This window comes from Drosophila mauritiana, chromosome 2L (genome assembly GCF_004382145.1).
Source record: "Drosophila mauritiana strain mau12 chromosome 2L, ASM438214v1, whole genome shotgun sequence".
NCBI lineage: Eukaryota > Metazoa > Arthropoda > Insecta > Diptera > Drosophilidae > Drosophila > Drosophila mauritiana.
The window spans coordinates 5,463,621-5,484,666 of NC_046667.1; the positions used below are offsets into that span (position 1 = coordinate 5,463,621).

At 42.8% G+C, this 21,046-nt stretch overlaps 1 protein-coding gene and 1 non-coding gene across 2 annotated transcripts; one reads left to right on the forward strand and one right to left on the reverse strand.

Annotated features, from left to right (window-relative positions):
• The first annotated feature begins 1,723 nt into the window (after window positions 1-1,723).
• LOC117135349 lies at window positions 1,724-1,868 on the forward strand. The gene has a single exon (XR_004459003.1). It is a non-coding gene; the product is annotated as a U4 spliceosomal RNA (small nuclear RNA).
• A 13,531-nt stretch (window positions 1,869-15,399) lies between these two features.
• Window positions 15,400-16,896, reverse strand: LOC117142605. The gene is made up of 2 exons (XM_033306687.1): window positions 16,761-16,896; window positions 15,400-16,704 (listed from the first exon to the last, which is right to left on the reverse strand). The coding sequence occupies exon 2, from the start codon at window positions 16,684-16,686 to the stop codon at window positions 15,523-15,525; it is 1,164 nt and encodes a 387-aa protein (XP_033162578.1). The 5' UTR covers window positions 16,687-16,704; window positions 16,761-16,896; the 3' UTR covers window positions 15,400-15,522.
• Window positions 16,897-21,046: the final 4,150 nt, after the last annotated feature.

The window sequence follows — 21,046 nt, forward strand, 5'->3', positions numbered from 1 at the left end:
TTAACCCGCAATAAAAAATACACAGACAATAAAACAGTTTGTGGTTTTTTTAGAAACGTTTTTCCAAACTCCAAAAAAAGTGAGAATTGTGGCATAAATAACAATATCACAAATAGTACAATGTGGTTTGAGCATTCGCAGCAGCGTAAACAATTCGACCAACGAAATCAAATAAAGGAAGAGAAGTCGAACACACATTTATTCAAATCAAATGAAATCAAATCAAATGAAAGCGAGCAGAAAACCCTGTCAAAAAAGTCCTTAGACCGATGGGCGAAAATCTAGTGGAAAGGACTCCGGAAAACTAAACAGAGGTCGACCCACATTTAACCCTAGTCCCCCCTCGACCATTCAACATCCATTCACACGCACTCTTTGCCACTTGCCACAATGTTTTTGTGTGTGTGTGTGTGGCATCTGTTCCGTTGTCCTTTTTTTTGTTGCTTTTATTGGTATGTCATGTTTATGTTGGCAAGTTGTTTTTGTTTGCCGGGTAATCGAGTCAATTGTTTCCGGTTCGTCGATGAGGCAATCGAGTGAGTCTGCTTTTTACGCCGTCTTTTTCGCACCCCCCTTTTTTTGGTAAAAAAAGGAGCTTTTGTTGGCCATGTTGAAGTTGTTGCTCGCCGTGTATACAGGGCCAACATCCGTTTAGCGATTTGTTGCCGTAGGGGGCGTTGCTGACAAGGGTTAATAAGCTGGTTGGCCTGTCACTTTCGCCAGAAACCGAGAAAGTGGTGCGTTAACTGATTCGCAGGCAGTTCATGCCATAAGCCCCATTTAATGAGGGGCTTTCTGCGCTTTTCACAGATTCAAATTTTTGGAGCACGTACGTGGATTTGAATCTATCACACAATAGTTTATAAACGGCTTAAACAACTTAAAGCTTACAAAGAAAATACCTACATATATATTCAGTGAGCGTAGGAAGGCATAAAATTCGTTTAAGCTCGCACTTATTTACATTCCCGTGACCCAATTGCACCCCACAAATTTGGGCATCTTATGTTGGCATGCTTGGCGTCAAGTGCCAGGACATAATTAACCCTTATTTGTACATTTTATGGGCGCCACCATAAAAGAGCCATTTAAATTACAAAGCGCAATGCTTGTCCATTTCGCGGGGCCAGCGAAGTCCTTTGTTAATCGTCGGCTTTCAGTTTCGTCCTGGCCACTGGTTGGCGAAACTCGAAGGACACGGCCGTCGCCGTTGGAATGCTGATGTGGCTGAGTGGCTCTGAACTTTAAGGCGCAATCGGTTGATGTCTGCCTTAAAGCCGCTTACAATTTGGGCGGCTTGCGGCCAAGCGGCTTAACTCGCATAATCCAAGTATCTGAGCCGGGCGCAGGCAAACACTTGACCCTTTCACTGCAACTGCCACTTTCATTCTATTCGTTTTTATGTTGGTACCCGGGGGACTCCGAGTTGCGGACTCGATGCGGGCAATGCTCGTCATCGAACGGAGCAAAGCGCCTTCGAAGGTCATAAAAATGCAATAGCTGGGAAGACCAGTTCCAGTTCACTGTGACCTGGAGCAAATCCTTGGAAATTGGCAACTGAATTTTAGGGGTTGACAGATTGGCAACTGGATTCGGGAGGTGGCAGTCTGGTCAAACGGGTTGTCTTGTCTTTTGGCGGATGCCCTAAACTACATGTAATTCTCAAAAGGTTTTAGCAGACTACGCATAGAGAAGCTTAGCATTTGCATCTGGAGGCATCACCAACCTTGTGCAGTGGCAACATCGCAAGCAATGAAGTTCCAACTGAGCTGCGATTATTGCTAGTTGAAAACTAAAACCAATATCTCGCCCAGCGTAAGGATCTACGATCTTTAAGCTAAGGCAATTTTTTTAGGCCCCAAGTGGGCTGACTTAAGAATAAATTACACATATATACCTTTTTCGTGCTAAAGAAATGAAAGAGCGATCTGGTCGACTATCAGATACCCATTTCCTGGCAAAGAATGGAAAGGTTTGTATAGAGCAACGTCCGCTGTGATTCACATCAAATTTTCCAATTTACCCCGCCGAATTAAAGTTCAATATAGCTGTGCCCCATGTAAGCCAATTTACGAAGTAATGTTAGTCCAATAAAAATGCAGCTAATAGACAAAAATCAAAAAACAGTAAACAACACTGTCACTTAATTTAATCACATTTATAAAAACCACTAATTGACTTTTGAACGTTAATGCCAGAGCACCATTGAAAATACCAGGGCACAAACACAGCAACTCGGATGACGATGCGGCCATTCTTCATGCAATGGAATCGAAATAATGGTTGGACCTGGTTTTGGGGACAGCAAAATGTTGCCGGGCAGTAATTGCTATTTCTGTGATATGCATACAAAATATTGTGCACAGGACTCTGATATTCGTCGTACTCCGCGCGGCCCCTGGTCGGTATTTGGGCTAATTAAATTATTATTTCCCGCAAAATTGCGGTTCGCGAGAAGAATGCATAAATAAATTTAAATTATGAGCCCATCGTTTTCAAAATGTACACTTAACAACGCGAGCAAATGCTGTAGTCGAGTGATTTGACTAACAGATACCCTGTTGCACTTTTACAAGATCCTTATCTCAGATGGTTTTTTGCTTTACGCGAGTATTAAGTACTTTCTTTCTTGTTTTCGATTCGCGATTAAGTAATTCGTGAATAGTTCTCATTCACCTTTGGTTACAAATCCGTCAATTTGTTTTAATTAGTGTCTATCCGGTTTATGAATGGCAAACAAATCGTGCTTTGGCTTCGGCCGCTAATTGCCACTGGAAAAATTGTATGACATAAAAAGCTTGGCTGAATGAAAAGTTTGCCAAACAGCAGTTGACATAAATTCGCCCATAAAAGAGGTATCAAGCGGGTTCGATGAAAAAGTGAGCATTTTGTAGGCATTTCAATACTCTTCAACTTATTTATAATATATTTTATTTTTTGCACACAGGCTTATTTGGTAAAAATAAGTTTGTAAAATATATATTTTTATTTATTTACAGCAAACAGAGTATGGTACAACACTATACACTCAACTTATTCATCAGTTTGATTAAATGAATACTTGTTGAGTTACTGCTGGCATACAATTTTTAGTAGCGCATCCATGTCATTTCATATATTCGACCAGTGACACTTCATATTTTTGCCGACTTTTCGTTTCGTTTATTTTTCACACGCTATCAGTTTTCAATGAATTTTCATTTATAAAACAAGTCCTTCTGCCTTCCACTTTTCACTTCTCTCCCCACTCACTTCACCTTTCATCTCTTTTGTTTTTCTTTTCCGCTCTTTTTCCATTGAGCCGAAGACACACACTCAAAAAGCGTGAGTCGCACAATGGGACTCGTTGCGAAATATTGTCTTAAAATATTATGAAGTTTTTGTAAAATTTATAAAATATATGAAATTGATGTTTTTGAGCTGATGATTGCGAATTTAAATATACATATTAAATATATTGATATATCTAGTTTCATCTAAAGTCCAATATGAGCCCACTGTGCGATAGTAGTTAATCATGACTTTATTGCGAAGTGTGGGCGGAATGGCTTGTATGGAAATATTTACAAATATCTGGTGGTGTGTGTGTGTTAACATGCAGTATGGCGAAGTGCCCCATCATCCAACCCCTCATTCCCCCTGCCCATCTCCATTCACTGCGATTGCCAATCAATGTTTGCGCAAAAATATTTGCCTCTCCTTTTTTCCACACTCTTAGCTTTCATGCCCGGTGCATGTGTACTCTTTGTTTGTGTTTTCGATAAATCTGTCTAGGCTTGAAATACATGCCATGACGCTCAATTGCAGTGGATTAAATTATTAAAAAATCGCCTGGCACGCAAACGGGTAAAAAAAAATCGAAATCCGAAAATATACCCAGTGTGTGTGTGGAGGAGGAGAGCATGGGTACAGGACCTGGGTTAATTGGAGCGGCTGGGGGTGCTCCTTAATTTGATTAACATTTAAATTGGCTGCGAGTTACTACTGTGGTGCGGCTGGCCATGAATAATTACAATCATCACTGGCGGCCAAGTGTATAGGACTCTCTCTCGCCTGTCAATTTTCATCTCGGCTCCAATCAAACTTGCAACTACGAAATGCGGCCGAAAGAGTGTCGAGTAGGGCCAAGAAATCGCTTAGGGCCAAGAATCCCTGCGGCGAACAGGGGCACACGAATAACAACAACATTTTTTCCTGCACGCCATTTTCATATTAAACAAGTTTGAATTTATTTCCTGCCCGGCCAGTCCCCCCTCTCCACCCCCCTCTGGCCAAACGTTTTTATTGTTTCTCCTGAGCGACAGGTGGAAAAGTTCTCAGAGCCTTAGCTACTCAAAAGAAGTACGATGGGTACAAGAAAACTTTGGCCATTTAATTAAACATAAATCAGCCATAGGCGGCAAATCCTCTGCAACGCTGATTGCTTTATAAACTGCTGGAGAAAGGCGATAAATTAACTAAGTTTAAACTCTTAATTAATTCAAACCAGCTTACACATCTCTTAAAATGGACATCTTGTTTATTTTTCATTACGGCTGTAGTTGCCAAAATCGCAATTCTGTCTCTTAAACAAACCAAGGCTTATTTCAATATATCAGGTTTCATAAATAACAGAGAATATTGTTGTTAATAGATTGCGGATTGATTCGGTGCGAAATGCTGTCTAAATCTATACTTACAATACTTGCTACTAACTGATACTTACTTTTCTAAGCAGTGTAATTAACTTCCAAGTGTGTCCGCTTTGTCATTTATACGGACGGACAGACGGACATGACCAGATCGACACGGATATGGATAATGATCAAGAATATATATGTACACTTATTTTATATTGTCGGAAACGCTGCCTTGAAAACATATCTAATAGATATTAGCATACATTCATTAAGAATTGGTTGGAGAATATAATATATATATGTAAAATCCTATGATAATCTTAAAGAAAACCTAATGTTTTTAGTGTAAAGCTTTCTTCTTCTTGTTCCATTTAGTTGAAATCAATACTACTCGCATGTTGTTCCTCAAGGAAATTCCATTTCGTTTTTGTATGAAACTTTTTCGGCCCAAGTATTTTCCCTCACATTTTCTTTGTCCAAGCTGCCATTGCAGGACTGCTTTTAAGCCTTTAAGGGAGCACAAAAAAAAACAGAAGCATTTTCCACCAGCTACACATTCTTATGCCAACACAGAGACTCATGTGTGTTTTCAACTCGTTGTCTCTTAGCATTTTTAAAATCAAAAAGCGACACAACGTCAAAACAATTTGTCGTCATTTAGAAGTCGACATTTAAATAAGAAAATGCAAATGCGAGGACGATGGCCAGGACAACGGTGAAGGAGTCGCGACGTGTGGGCCTTCAGCCAAATGTATGCAATAATATTTTTTATGCGCTCGAAGCAAGACGCATACGTTTCGTTTGTATAAAATTAAGTCTCGGCCCGGGCGGGGACACACAATCCCGTTCCGCTGCTGGTCGAGAGCGGCGGGCGCAGCTGTAAATATAAAGTGTCACGGAAGCCACCATCGCACCAATTCGCACACATACATGGACGCAGGCCGACTGGCACTCACACTTGGCTTTTGCAAAAACGTGTCTATTACAATTCAATTTGACAATAGGTGCACACAAAAGCCAACCCAAGCCGCAAGCCAACCATCCAGCCATCCAACCGCACTAAGCCACCGTTCAGAGTGCCATCGCACTCACACACACTCACTAACACACACACAGGGGGCCCACAAAGGCGCGGAAAGCCGAAAAGTAGACTATAAAAAGCGGCAGTACGAATGACTGTGTATCCTTACCCAAAGAAGTCCGTTGAAAATGCAAAAATTATGGGTAATAACTATAACTATCTTAGAGAAAGTATTTTAAAAGAATTGGAAAAACTATGTAGCATCAGTTAAGCCTTTATTTCTCATAAAAAGGTCGGGTGAGTGCCTTTAATACCTTTTTAAGAAGTGATACTAAAACATATGTTGTATTATTTGCAGCAGTTTTAAGAAGAAAATTCCCATCTATTCGAAATACCATCTTGTTGTCTTGTTGTGCCTCAACTCATTTTTATAAAGAAAACAGATTGTTTTTCCAAATTCGACTTGCAACGTCTATAGAGTATACAGTCTTCGGCTTGAGCATCGCCTGGCTTCATTGCCATTCATGTTTGTTTATTTGTATTTTGCCCATGTGTTTTTACTGCAGCGGAAACGTCAAGTAATTTTTTTTTTTTAAGCTCTACGTAGTTAGTTGATGAAAAAGCCTAGGAAAAAAAAGCGAGAAGGACGGCAGGCGGAGCAGCACAAAAATCCGAGCGACGCAGGTGGCAGTGGTGGCATTGGTGGCAATGGTGGCGGTGGCCACAACAATGCTGACAATATGGAACGTTGGGGAACTCGACTTCGCCTAGTCCCTGGGGCGATATTTGCACGTTTCCGGTATAAATACATAACGGTCGAGATTTGTTTATGCGAAATGAAGCGCGCAAAAGACAATTCGTATAAATGTTGCTGAAACCAGTGTCCCCCACCAAAGTCCCCGGCCACGCCCCCAAATGTTTGCTGTGAATGTGGGTCGGTGGGGCCCAGTTCAGTTGAGTTCAGTTCCCTGGTGCGTGACTTTGGCGGAAATAAAATTTGTCAGCTTTGTGGGAGTGCCACGACTTTAAATCAAGTTACACATTCTGAATAATGTTGTACAGCTTGTGGGAGCTTTCCTTCTGCGGTCCCAACAGGTTGCGAATTTGATCATTATGTAATGGAATCCATTATTAAGCTGATTCCTCCATCCATTCCATTCCCACAATGACTCAGCCGGACGGCCACCTGGCCATCAATCAATAGATAGATGATCAAATTACTAATCGCCAGGATGCGATGGCCATCTTCATAATTTGCTGCGACCCGAGTGGGGAAGTTATCAAGTAAATAAATCATATGCGAAAAGTTTTTCACTTAGACAATATTTTAAGGCAGCAAATTTGTGCGCTGCCATTCATGCAAGTATTATGATGGCCATAAGTCTGAGCCAACTTCCCAACCGAAAAGAAAAGCACACTGGTTCGATATCACTTTGTATGGGGTTGCTATAAAATATTTATTTATTTTTGTAACAGAAAATCATTATAGTATTTACTTTACGACAAAAGTATAACTATTATAGGGTTTTTCATCATTAAAAATCCTTGAAGCATCACAGAGAAAACAAAAATTACGCATTTTTCATGTTATGATCTGAACTAAAATTCCTCTTGCTTTTTTTTTAATTTTGGGAAAAAAATTTTTTTGAAAAAATTTCCATTTTTTGTAAGTGGCAAATCATGATTTTTTGCTAAAATTTGCAAAAATTTTACATTTTAAAGTGTAAATGCCATCCGAAAGGGGATTTTTTAACGAGTTCAACGATGTATAACATTCCATATTTGCACCCATATTTTTATTAGTAATGGAAAAATCGTATTATTTTTACTAATTTATGACCAAAGTACGACTTTTAAGGTGTTTTTTTTTGTCATAACATGGATAAAAAGAGTCACAGAGGTAAAAGAATATGCTTTTTTTACAGCTTATAATCTAAACAAACTTTCCCTTTCAGTATTTTGTTAATTATAGAAAAAAAAATTTTTTGCAAATTTTTAATTTTTTGTAAGGGGTTACATCATGATTTTTTGCAAAAAAATGCAAAAATGTAACATTTTAAAGTGTAAATGCAATCGGAAAGAGAATTTCCTACCGAGTTTAACGAGATATGGCATTCCATGTTTGAACAAATATTTTTATTGATATGAAAAAAAAACTCATAATTTGGACTAGAAAATCAGTATAGTATATCAGTATATCAGTATAGTATCAGTATCAGTATATATATATATATATGGTTGTCCTAAAAAACAGCGTGTGTATTTTAAAAATCAAATATTTAATACCGTTTAAAGATGTGTAAGAAACAATTTCGACAAATTGTAGGCTATTTCGCGACAATGTGCTGGCTTGCATTTCCTTTCCACCAGCCGAAAACTTTATCCAAGGCAAATAGCCGTAGGCTGCAACTTGTAAACTTATTTTCACACACGAAGCCGCACACACTCATGCACACTTACACGCTCTTATAGATGAATGTATCTTTTATCCCATTTGATTCTTAGCCCGAAATGTGAGAGCCCTGTGTTTGGGGGCGGTGGAAATCCGATGGAAAATAGAATATTCAGCAATGGCTCCACCGCTTCCACTGCTCCCGATGATGATGAATGGCTTGCGTGTGTTAGTTTCACGTGAACATGTGAAAAAATTCACATCAATTTGTAAGCAACCCACACGGACGACTTGCGCCCGCGCTTCAGATTTTCACTACTTTGGCCCAGCTTTTTTGTTTAACCAAATCGCTGACTTTAAGAAACCGAAACCAGTCGGAGCGGAAAGCGAGCCAGAATCAGACAGGTCACGTATTATTATGGCCACAAAGCTTTGTCGTCCTGCCAGAATTTGATTCGTTTACCAACTTATAGGCAGTGTTGGTAAAGGTACTCTGCCCGGCCAACAAGGTACTCAGTAAAGTACCCAAAAATAGTGGTAGGTAAATGAATAATAACTGCTATATCCTATAAAACGTCATATTTGAGATATCTGTAAAAAATCCCTCGATAAAACAATACAAGTTTAGAGGACTTAAACAAAGTACCTTGATATTGCCACCTGGACACAGTGCTCCACTGCTTATAGGCGTGAGTGCATTTGACCCGGTTGCCCAGCCCATTTGACTCCTGGCCCAAGTCCTTGTTTGGGTGTTGACAACGTCCGTCAGGTCGGGTGATGATGGTGTATGCCGATAACGTGAGTCCTGGCACTCTCCACCAGCCAGACCCACTAATTTTTTACGGCTCTGGCTGGTGGCTCCTTTGCTGATGGTCTCCCCCTGCATTTGCTGGCCAAATGTCAAATTGTTTTTAGAGCTCTTCCCGAGTTCCTGTTTTTTGTGTCAGCAGCCAGCCACTTTTTATTGTTATCGTGTTTCCAGTTTTTCCGCACCATGCCCTGTAATCTGTCCTGGCTCGGCACTGCCTGCTCCTGGACGCGCCTGGGATTACAATCGCTGCTCCTGGAGGTCGATGGGGCACGACGGCTGCTTGTGTGTGTGGAACCACAACATGCTCAAAGCAACTTGAATCGCTGCCCCCGGTCTCGATTGTCATAGGGGGGATCTGAAGGACCACACACCGGCACCACTGCTATTTGGAATCTCAATTGTCAGAGCTTGTGGTCGGTTCGAGTACTGGTATCTGATTGAAAGCATCTTGAGGCACTGATGAAGGGCTTTAAGGAATGGAAACGGTTGATCTGGCCGACAATTAAAGCTCTTCGATTATTATCAGGGCTTTAAGTTTGGATGGAATATTTATTTAGAGATTTTGTTGTGTCAAACAATCGAATATAATTGATTTCCCAATTAAACTTGAACGAAAACATGATTTTTAAACATCTAGCCCAATAATTGTGCTCAAAATGTAAAATACTGGGATATGTTCAACTTAAATGTTACATATTAGCCTTGAGCATGTGCAATGATTATTTTCTTTCAAATGAAATAAACTTTTTAGGACTATTGTTAATGCTAATTTAACCATAAGTCGCTTAATCAGCCCAAAAGCTTACACAAGCCAATCTGGCGACTTAAATTATGCAATAGTCCGTCATTCAATCAAATATTAATCAGGCAAATCTTCTTTTGTCGCCTCCTTGCCCAGGCCGAAACTTTATTTTCAATTTACCACCAATTCCATTGGGTCGTAAGGTCATCAAAATATTTGCGTTTGCGCCTGACCAGCATGCAAAATGACAAATTACGAAATTGCTAATTAAGACTCCTGGTGGTCCGTTCTGCCCAAAATCATGGCAAGACATTACGATATTAATAATTTCCATATACCGGCGCACACAATAAATCTTACGTATAGTCCTTCAACTGAACCCCCTCCACCCCGCAGTCAAACTCCCTGCCTCTGCCTCAACCAGGAGCCGCTTAAGTTCATGTCATTTGTCATATTTGAATTTTACACTTCCTTCCGGTCGTCGTCTCTCTCTTGGAATTGCAATTTGCCAGCGTCGTACGCAGAGCTGCCCCACCCTGCGCTTACAATCGGGGCATAATCACTGCACTCCCCCCGAAAGCCGCACCCATTATAATTAACCAAGTTGCTTAGGCCGCCCGTCATCGTCCTCGGCCGTCAGGGGCATGATAAATGTCCTCAATTGCAGATCCTGCCTATCTGCGGCATGAATCTCCTACGCAGTTGCAACTGCAACTGCAACTGCAGTTGCATGCAGGATGGCCTGAGTGTCCACGAAGTTTATGTAAATGCCGTCGACTTTGCCCCGATGACGTCGTCCTGATTCCTGCTTGCTGCCTACTTTAGATAAATTCCTGTGATTATTGTGGCTCGATTGCACGTGTGTGGGTGCGTGTGCTTGTGGGTGTGTGTGTGTGTGGCAGTTGCTGCAGCTGTGTGCGTGTGCTGGGGATTTGGCAAATTGATTTGAGATTTACTATTAAGATGATTTCCATGCATTTTGCATGCTGTTGCCCAAATTATTTTCATATTAATTATAGATTTTGTAATGAATACGAAACTAATTAATGCCCCCGAATTCAATGACAAGAAGGCATGGCATTTGGCGCAAGCATATTCCAATTTAAAGTATAAATTACGTAATAAGCACAAAGAGCTTAATAATACTTGATATACATGCTGCACGGATGGCATAAAAAATGTAACATTTTAGTTCGTGGAAAGAATCCTTTGAAAAGCAGCCTGGCATCGCTTTCAGCAATCTTTTCCCTTTGTTTCCATGAATAAGAAACCCAATCACGTGAAAAGTGATCCAAGTCGTGCTTAATGCAAACAATTGGCAAACACATTTGGTGGCAATTCTCGAAACTCTGTTTTCACTTACAGATGGTTTAATTGTTAGGCAACTTTAATCAAAATAAATGACCAAGTTTTCTCAATGCTGCCATGTCTTTTGTCTCACAGTTCAATTGATGGAAGGGTTCGGTTTGGCAAGTGTTCATGTGTGTTGCATTCGGTTTGATTTCGAGCTCACTTTACACACTTTGATTTCAATTACAAAGTTGCTCGAGTGGAACTCTAATATGAAATTGCTCGGGGGAAAATTCCAGCTGCAAGTTTTATGCAAGCTGCATGGGCAAATTGCATTAGCCCCTCCCCCTCCGCTTACCCCACTCACAGGAAGCTCGGTGGAAAACCTTGACTCAAGGATCAAGCCACAAGTTGCATGTTAGCAGCGCGTAAATTTTTCTGTTTATTGCCCAGACAGACAACCGAATGGGAAAGTTTCATGTGCGGACAACAGTTGGGTTGGGTTGGGTATAGATTTTTTTTATTTATTTTCCACTTGCATTGTGCGGCGGAAGTGTTTAAAATTGTAAAGCCCGGACACGCCTCACCCACTTCAATGGAGATATAGCCAGATGCAAATGATAGGCCTAATGGCCTGCAAGCTACCACTTTAATATAGCTATTGCTATTGCCATTGCTGGCAAATGGCTTTAAACACCAGCACTCGATGGAAACATGGCTGAGTTCAGACACGAGTTCATCAATATTGGCATATAAACGAAGTGTACCACTGCACACACACACACCCATGCACCCGGAAAAACTAACTCTCGAGGGCCTCATCAAAGCCAAGCGCTCTCGGGGATTACGCCTTTGGTTTGAAAACTTACCACAGACAAGAGGCATAAAGCACATTATCCAGACACCAAACTGAGGCAGCAGGTTGCTTCTCTCTGCAACTTGGATGACTACCAACCAACTGGCACTGGAGGACTTCCCGCAGTTCCCAGCCACTTCAGCCTCGACCACATAAAGTGTCATTAGCTCGAGTGGCGAGGCGACTGCCTTGGTGGACCAGGAGCAGGATTCGGCTGGCGGTACATTTGGCAGATTACAAACCAACAGCCAAACAAGCAGACAGTTAAGCAAATAAATGCTTCAGCATAAAAATATGAAATTATTAGCTTCTTTAACGGGTGGCAATATGAAGCTGAAAAAAAGAAACAGAATCGTAAGACCCTTTACAACTGCTATGGGAAAACTTAAATTCGACTGTGCCAAAAAGCAGTCGAGGGTCTCGACTATCAGATACCCATTGGCCAGATTAAGGGAGCAAGCCGATTGTTATCTATACTCAAAATTTCGAGTAGTGCAGCAATAGTTTGGAGATTCTTTCATAAATGCTGATTAAGTTGCATTTTGCAGCGACTGCACTGTTGTCTTTGTTTATGTTCCTGATGCTGGGCTACCCTTGATGTTTTTCTGTTTGAACAAAAAGTTGCCATTGCATTGGCTTTGTGGTCGGATTTTAATATGGGCACTAAGTAGCTATCAGAACGTCGCCGGACCATTCAAAATGAAGTGGCGAACTTGTTTATCATTGTTGTTATGGCCCGCCCGGCTACTCTGTGTTTATCTGAGTCGGGTTTTCCTTTTGGCCCAAGTTTCTTCGATGCGAGTAGTTGAGTTTTTCGAGTGTCTGCTCTTCGACAATGTTGAATGGTATTTTCTTTTAATTAAAAAGCAAATTTCGACCGTCTCTGTCATTAGGCTGATTGAAAAGCGTAGATATAAGGCAGCTCTCTCTTGGCCAGCCGAATGGCAAGGACTCCAAGCCAAGTAAGAAATTTTCGCCAACAGTAAATAACAAATAACTGCATACCGTGTCGATTTTTAAGTGCTTCTTTTGAAATGCTTGGAGTGGCAAAACAAAAAAAAAGAAGCGGAAAGCAAACTGAAACTCGAACGGTTAGTTGAAGGCGCTCGGGGTCGCGGCCTCTGCCCGATCTCAAATAGGCACTTGAGCCACGGAACCTGGAAAATAACCAGCCGCATAATGACCACGGTTCGTTCCGTTCTGCCGTCCGGAGTCCGGAATACGGGGTCAGCGGTCAGGGGTCAGGGGTCAGAGCATCTGCTCTGCGAGTGTGCGCCGCCTAATGACTTTGAAACGTATGCGGCAAAGTCAAAAGCATGCACTTTGCGAGTATTACATGGAGGCTAATAATACAGGTGAGCATAATAGCGAGCTGCAACGCAATATGAATGCTAAATATGTGCGGTGCACAGTTTCATGCAGTTTCAGTTGCATTGGCTTAAAGTGGATAGATTCATTTTTTTAAATGATTAAATTTGTAATAGTCCGTTAACTACCTATATAAATTATTAAAAATAGAACACGAGTACACATCACGCCCACGAGTAACACGACCTTTTGACTTTTTCACCACACCTCTTCTGTTAACTGAAACGAGGATATTTCGACCAGCAAAAAATCCCTTTCAACCAAGAGAAATTTGCTCTATTCAGTGTGCAAGTGTGTGTAAAAGAGCGCTCATTCATTATACAAGTAAACGGACACATAAATATTATTATATTAGTACAAATTATGTTAAGAAATTTGTTATTCGATTTTTTATCATTTAAAATTGTTCTATATACAATTTTGAAATATTCTGAGAACATTTTATAAATTTCAATTTGTTCTACAAATTTAGCTTAAAGTTTATGCAACTTCTTGAATTTTTGTCCCATAAAAAATGTTTCTCTATATATATAATCATTCTATTTAGTGAACCTGCAGTTTGGAAGAGTGACTAATCTTTTTTATCAGATTTCCTGTCCATCAATTCGCTAACAATGCGTTTAGACAACGTGTTGCCGTGGCACCCACAACGATAATTATTGCTTGGGATGTAAAAGGGGGAGAAGCTGGAGGAGGAGCTGGTGGAGGAGCTGCAGCTTTGGGTTCCAATGGGAGCCAATATGTTTGCTTGTTTTTCGACGGCAACACGCGCGACGATGACGTCGGAGTGCAGCCTGCCTGGGAGCCGGAAAATTCGGGAAATTCAACCGGCTAACCAGCAGAAAACAAGCTGGCAAATAAAAACCGCACCAAAACACGGAGGAGCGCCAAAAGAGCCCAGAGCCCAGGAGCTCCAAAGCTACGGTGGGCGGAAGTGGGCAAAGGTGGATGGGTGGGTACAGGGAAAGCCCGTGGAAAGCTGGAGTGGCGAGCAGCCTGCATGGGTTCGAATTCAATATGGCGGCACAGAGGAAGTGCCACAGACGCAGTGGCATGTGCATCTGTGCATCTGTGCGTGCCAGTGGGCTCTCTCATTGAACCAACAGCTTGTGGCGTCAATTTGCGGACATTATTGTTTCACGACTGCCAACTGGGTAACGACCAGCGAGGCCTAAGCAAATCCGCCCGAAAACTCACCGCAATCATGGGATAACAGCTTTCCGTTCGGGCATCTCTGGCTATTGTTTTTCGATGCAGCTGCATTAAAAACAAATGCAGCAGCAGCAGCAGCAGGTCAGCCAGCAGGTGGCTATCTAATTTTTGATTATTCGCGTGATTTGTGCGAAAAAATTAATTGAGGCCTGCGGTTTTGTTTTCTTGTGCGGCATTATTGCTGCTTTTGCACCCATTATTCATTTTGTGTGCGCTCGAAGTCGAGAAATTCGATTGGGAATCGAAATAATTTGGCATAATGAATGCGCTTCGTTACCGGCATTTTCCATTATACTAACATTTGAAATAGGAGCAAAGCACCACAAAAATTTACTCGTTTGCTATTGAGACAAAAAGTACCTCTCATGTGCTCACATTGTTGTGAGTGTATATTTATTTGGATTTATATTTGATTGAAATAGATTATAATCCTTAATGAAAGCCACGTGTTATGTAAAATTGGACCGTATCCTTGAAAATTTGTAAAATATCGCTTGTATAAAATTTTATTTCCTTCAATAAACAGACATTTTCAGTCAGGGGTACTATCAGTCTTTACCAAAGCTATGCGAGTAATGGATATCTAATAGTCGATATAACTATATCTCACTACCTCTTGCCTTTACTAAGAAAATTTCACATAAATTGTTGCATTGTAAAACATACAAATGCATAAATGTGTTCATTTTAACACCTTGTGACTGAATATAGACATATTAATGCCTAGACGGTCAAATTGGATATTTTGATTTATAGCATTTGCTAATGATGATGATAGCATGTGTACCATCGGAGGCATGTAACATCTCCTTTTGTGGGGTCAGCTTAATGCAGCTCATTAATGGACTACCGACTCTCCTTGTTGGATTGTGCAGAGGCAAACTGAATGCTTTTGACCCGCGTGATGCTTTGATTCCCCAATAATGAGGAACGGGTTATTGACTGCTTAAAGCTAGTAAACTGATAATCATTTAGGTGCAAACTGATCTACAGATTCACTTATGGAAAATTATCAAAATTACAATTATCTAAGACATATGAATAAATTAAATTGTTAAACTAAATGAAAAAGCATTTCTTTTCGGGTATTTAATAGTGCTAAATAAATAAATATGGTTACACTTGTTAAAACTTTGGTTTCACCGGGCGAGCTAACTCTCACCTATTAGGCAGCCACTTCTCCACCTCCGACCATTTCAAATCCGACCAGCTTAGTTCACCCACTGCTTGGGGTTTATAAAGATGTCGGAAACGGTGCCGCGCAACGACTTCATTCCCTGGCTGGAGGGGACGGGCTTGGGCCTCTGGGCCACGTTGCTCATCCACCGACTGAAGGCCTCTTCCGCCTGCGAGCGGCGGGCGGCCTTCTCCTCCTGGCGCCGCCGCTCGGCATTCCGCTGCTCGAGGCGACGCTGTTCGAGCAGCCTCAGTTTGTGCAGCTCCCACTCCTGCAGGTGATGTTGCACAGACGCCATGTTCTTCTGCGGCGGCAGCTGGGCAGGACGGTCGGGCTTGGTGGGCTTGGCGGTACTGGTGGTCTGCTGCGCCTTCCGCTGACACCACTGCTCGTACTTCTCCTTGGCGAGCCGCTGCCTCAGCTCCGTTCTCTGCCGCTGCGCCTCCTTCTCGGCCTGCTGCGCCTGCAGCTTGTACTGGCACTGGCGTTGCTTGGCGGACAGCCAGTTCTCGTAGGCCTCGCCGGCGGACCGCCGGATGTGGAGCGGTTCGATGCGGCGGGTGTAGGTAAGGGGCGGCGATCCTACGCTCGATCCCAGGCGCAGCGAGGGCAGGCTGTGGCTCAGTGGCAACTGGAGCGGGCCCAGCATGCTGTCATCCTGGGACATGGCCTCCTCCCAGCTGCACATCGAGGTCGTCGAGTCCTTGTCGCTGGAACTGACGCTGCGCAAAGAGGGGCAGGATCGGTCGCTGCAGCTACTCCGGTCCGTGCTGGTGCTACTGCTGGGACTGCCCAGATGCAGGCAGACCGTCTCCGACTCCGTCTGCAGCTCGATATCCTCTCCCAGTTCACCGACGTGGGGCCCCTCAATTGTCTTGGTCGACTTCAGGGTGCCCAGGGACAAATCCGAGCAGCAGCGCAGAGTGGAGGTCTCCGTCTCGCCCAATGAGTTGACTTCACTGGACGACTCGGAGCTGCCCACGTAGCGCACTGTGCTGGGGCTACCCATGGAGCGGACTAGGCTGTCCTTGTCACAGGTCTTGATGAAGGTCCTGGAACCCTTTCTTCGCAGGAGCAGTACACTCGCCCCCATCTCTCTGGCCTGGCCAGCTGAATCCTGCTGGCTAGGATGGATCAAGCAGAATACTTCATGGTCGATAAGGGTTCCCTGACTGTTGACTTTGCCCAGAAATGCCATTTTGCAGTGCTCTTCGTTCTAAGGGTTCCTCTTCTGAGTCCAGATAGTTATGTTTATGGGGCAGATGCACCTACCTTCTTGTGTAGCCAATATACAACTTCAATACGTCGTCAGGGACGATTTATGGAACACCTTGCTGGCTTCAGAACCGATAAACTTTGAAGTCTATGAAAAGTGTTTAAGTTTGTGTGTTGGAATAGCGAACAATAAACTTTTTCGTTTCTTGACATAAAACTCAAATGAGATGAATAGTCTTAGATCCATTTACCCTCTTCGATTGCTAGAAAAGATTCGTTTAAATATGAATGAATACGACATACCCTCGATTGCATGGGTATATCCTAAATATCCTTGCACCACCCTTTCGACTGCTGGCCACCTTTCTCAACTCCGGACAATGTAATGAAATGGTTGTCTACCGCACGCTTTGCGCTGCATAACATTTAGGTTTCAATTTCTATTAATATGCAATTTAGCTCTTTTTTCCTATTATAATTCTACGTCTGTGGCACACAGCTCCCCCACTCAAGCCCGGGTCCACGGATTGCCGATCGGGCCGCTCACAACTTGATTGCAGCAGCTGAAGTTGCCGCGAACGGTTGTTGCTCTTACATTCTAATCGAAATTTTTATTGTTCACAGTCACGAAAGTGCGCGGCTCTGGAGCGATGACGACAACACGGCGTCGTCTGCGGTGGTGCAGTGGCTCAATGGCTTCGAAAGCCGGGCGGAGGTGGTGCAGCGGTGCAGCTGTGGCGGCGGGGTAATGTCAGTTATTTGACAGCGCCGACAGTCGAGTACGCTGCCGTGGCAGACATGCCACACTGCCTCACTGCTACATCACATCGACTGCTCGGAGCCAGAGGCGGATCTCGGCGGGGATCAAGGGGGCTCAAGACGCCCTATTTCATATATCAGCCAAAAAACTAGCTGCCCCCAAAAAAGTATTTAATGCCACTGCCACTGGTGCACAGGTACGATTTCTAGTCGCGATGTGTAAAAGCTAAGCCAAAAATGTGCCACTTTGGCATAAAAATTGCCGTGCAGGCCCTTTCACCACGCCCCCGTCAGCCTATGACCACATCCGAAAAACAAAAGCGGAAAAGTGGAAAATCAGAAGCAGCAGACGTCGTTGGGAATGCAAGCGGCATTATTTTATAATTTACAAACAAGTCGCACGAATACAGCGACATTTGCAACAGGATTTGCCTTTATCGACAGCCAACGCAGATGGCGGTCCTCGAAACACGAATTTCCATTAGCGGTAGATGTATTTCACAAAACTTTCATTGATAGAAATCGAAATCGGTACCCTGAGGTACATTTACTCGAAACGCATAATTTTGTAAGAAATTTTTGGAACGTTAATGGAAAGATTGTACAATCTCATTGATTACATGGTGTGCTAGGGAAGTGGTGAACTTAAAAGGGCTCTACCTCTCTAACACATACCTGTTACACTCATCAATTCAATTTCAATACGAAGCTGAGTAAATTCTTTACTTAAAATGAAGAAATATTTTGTGTTCCCAAATGATTTGTAAAATGTACTACCATTACTGCCCTAAATTTCAATGAACCACTTTGGCCACAAACGGTGGATCGGTCTTTGGCCAACTTTTCTTGCGCAGTGCTTTCACTTTCAGGCCGCCAGTCGTGCAATTAATAGGAAAACCCCATTAATGTCCGCCTCACCCCTTTGCAAGCCAGACAAGAAGTCAGTCAAGGAGGCAGTGAGCTGAGCCTGGAATATGACTTATTTAAGTCGGAGCCGCGTGTTAATAACTTTGCAAGCCTCGCCAGGCATGCAAACTTCGCCCATGTGAGTGTCCTTCGTGGGATTTTCGTCTCCTTGCCGGCTCTTCTGCGTGTGGCAGGCAGATTAAAGTGACAGACAGGGCTACGCAGGCAAAATAACAAAAGGTGGTTAAGTCGTTGTAAGTGTTTAAGTCGACAAGGGGTCGGCCGCCCAAGGACGTGGCTCGATGCGTGTTTATAGCGCTGTGAAATGAACAACATTTTGCAAGGTGATTTACCAGTTATTAGATTTTTCAACCCAAAGTGGCTAGGCTGGCTTACTGCCTACCATTTCCTTGGGGAATACTGCTGCTCCTCCTTTACCTTTTTATAATCCTGCAAAGTTTTTATTTGATTGCGACAAATATTCGCATCTCATGTCGCAAAAGGACACAGCCGAGCAGAATGTCAAAGGCATTTGAGCAAAACAATTGCTGGGCCAAAAGTTTTTGCTCACAACTTTTGAACTATGCCTGATTAAATAAAAGCCCGAAAAGAAGTTCAGCTTAGTTGTGCTGCTGGGTAAGATAGTCATATTGCATAAGTAAATATGCAAAATTGTTGTTTGAGAAGTGTTTATGCCATCCAGCGCATTGCTGTGGACTTTACATCTCACTCAACGCCTGGAACTTGGAACTATTAGTCAAACTTCCGGATTTCCATACCCTTTTCACAGGGTATTTCCGGTTAGACAGCAACTTTAACTTGAATGTGCTTATTTGAGTAGATGCTTAGAATATGCGAAGATTTTGTGGAGATTTTTAGAGAAGGACGACTCTTTGCAAGTCCAAATATTTGATTGAATTAAAACGTGCCGCTTGGCCGTGCATTTAAAACTTTGTTTGTCGGCTTTTAATAAATTTACGTAATTTCCAGAGAGAGAGCGCTGGTCTGAAGTAAGCCACACAACTTTGCAGAGCAACTTTGGCACATTTCTTAATTAGCTTTATGAGTTCGCTGCGAAGCACCTGGCGAAATTCCCATGCGTGAGGTCAGTCAGGTGGCCAGCCTAGTCCCAGAACTTTGCTCGGCTGAGAAAATATTATGCAAAAATGATATTAAAACTTTGCGTATGATGCCCCCCATTGTCCCAACTTTGTATTGCGACCATATCGGCGTGTGAGGAATACCACTTGACTCGAAGGTGATGGAATGTGATGCTATCAATGGCAGTGGCAACAATGGCCAATTTGTAGAGAGGTCCTTGAGCCGCATAAATTATACCTAGCCCCTTAATTGGGCCAGTCTTCGGATGAAAATGACGACGACAACGCCAAACAGCGACACTTGAAATCAAAATTCACGACGTGGGTGGGGAAAATCGCTGGGAAATGTCAGTCCGCTGTCCATAGTCCTTCGACATTGGGCGTAAAGCGAAAGGCAGCAAGGCGTAACATGCGATAAAATTGAGTTGGAGACGTGTCTCAAATCTAAAATTAACAAACTGCCCCAGTCAGTCAGCCCAGTCACCGAGTCAGCGAGTCACCGAGTTAGCCGGATCCGTCCTTTCCCGGCCAAATGTCCTGCGACACAGCCCAGCCTGCATGTAAATGAGTTTTTAATGATGTCCACGTTCGCCATCGTCCACCGTCTGCGTTCAAATCCACTCCGCTCCGTCCCTCGATTTTCCGCTCTACTCCCTCGCCGGGGTTCCTCTTTCGAGTGTCATAGTTTGCCTAATTGCTGACATAATTTTGCCGGTTTTTTGCCTCTGCCCTTTAATAGTTTCTTCTTTTTTTCCACCATTCAGCAGCTATTGGTTTCATGTAAATGCTCCTTAATTAATTGTTGATTTAAAATTCTTGCGTGCCAATGGAACTGCCCAACCTGGACGCATATAATCTTGGCGCTTCAGCTCAAGGTTTTTTCTTCAATTCAAAGGGGGTAATTACTCGATAGGATTACAATAGTGTCAGGACATTCGAAAGTATTGATCGTTCGAAATACACATACATTGAGCTGCCATTGAACAGCGCGACCATTTTTGCATAAGAAAAGCTCAATCTTTCATGGCCTTTCACCAAGATAAAGCGGAATAAAAAGGGCCAGTCCATAGATAAACTCGCGTTTCAATGGCAGAAAAAAAAGATATATTGCCAGGTGTTTAGTGGTAAAAACAATGAAGTACCACCCCCACCAGCCTAACAACTGCGCCAAGGTGGACTCCACGCTGTGCCCATAAATAATGCATTGGAAAAAGGGGAGTCCAGTCCGTCCGTCCGACCATTGAATGCTCCACAAAGGCAGGTGCAAAGTAAAGGAAAGCTGGAGGAGGTCAGCGGATCCGTCGATGCCGAATTTTATGCTCACACAATGGACCAGATATTTATCAAACTGATGTCGTGCGATCAATAACGTGGGCGGCTGGAGAGGATTGCCTCGAATGGAGGGATTATGAGTGAGTGATGTCTGAGGATGTTCAACATGGGTCTGGAAGCCATTGAATGTGGAATAGGTAGGCAGTAGGAGCAAAACAAATGTATCCAATTGTAAATATGAAACAATCGAGTACTAAAACACACTACTCCTTATATTATGTTAGTGTCATTCGATCCGAATATGCA

Coding starts and splice junctions, on each gene's coding strand:
- LOC117142605 (XM_033306687.1), bottom strand. CDS start 16,686: ATGGCATTTCTGGGCAAAGTCAACAGTCAGGGAACCCTTATCGACCAT.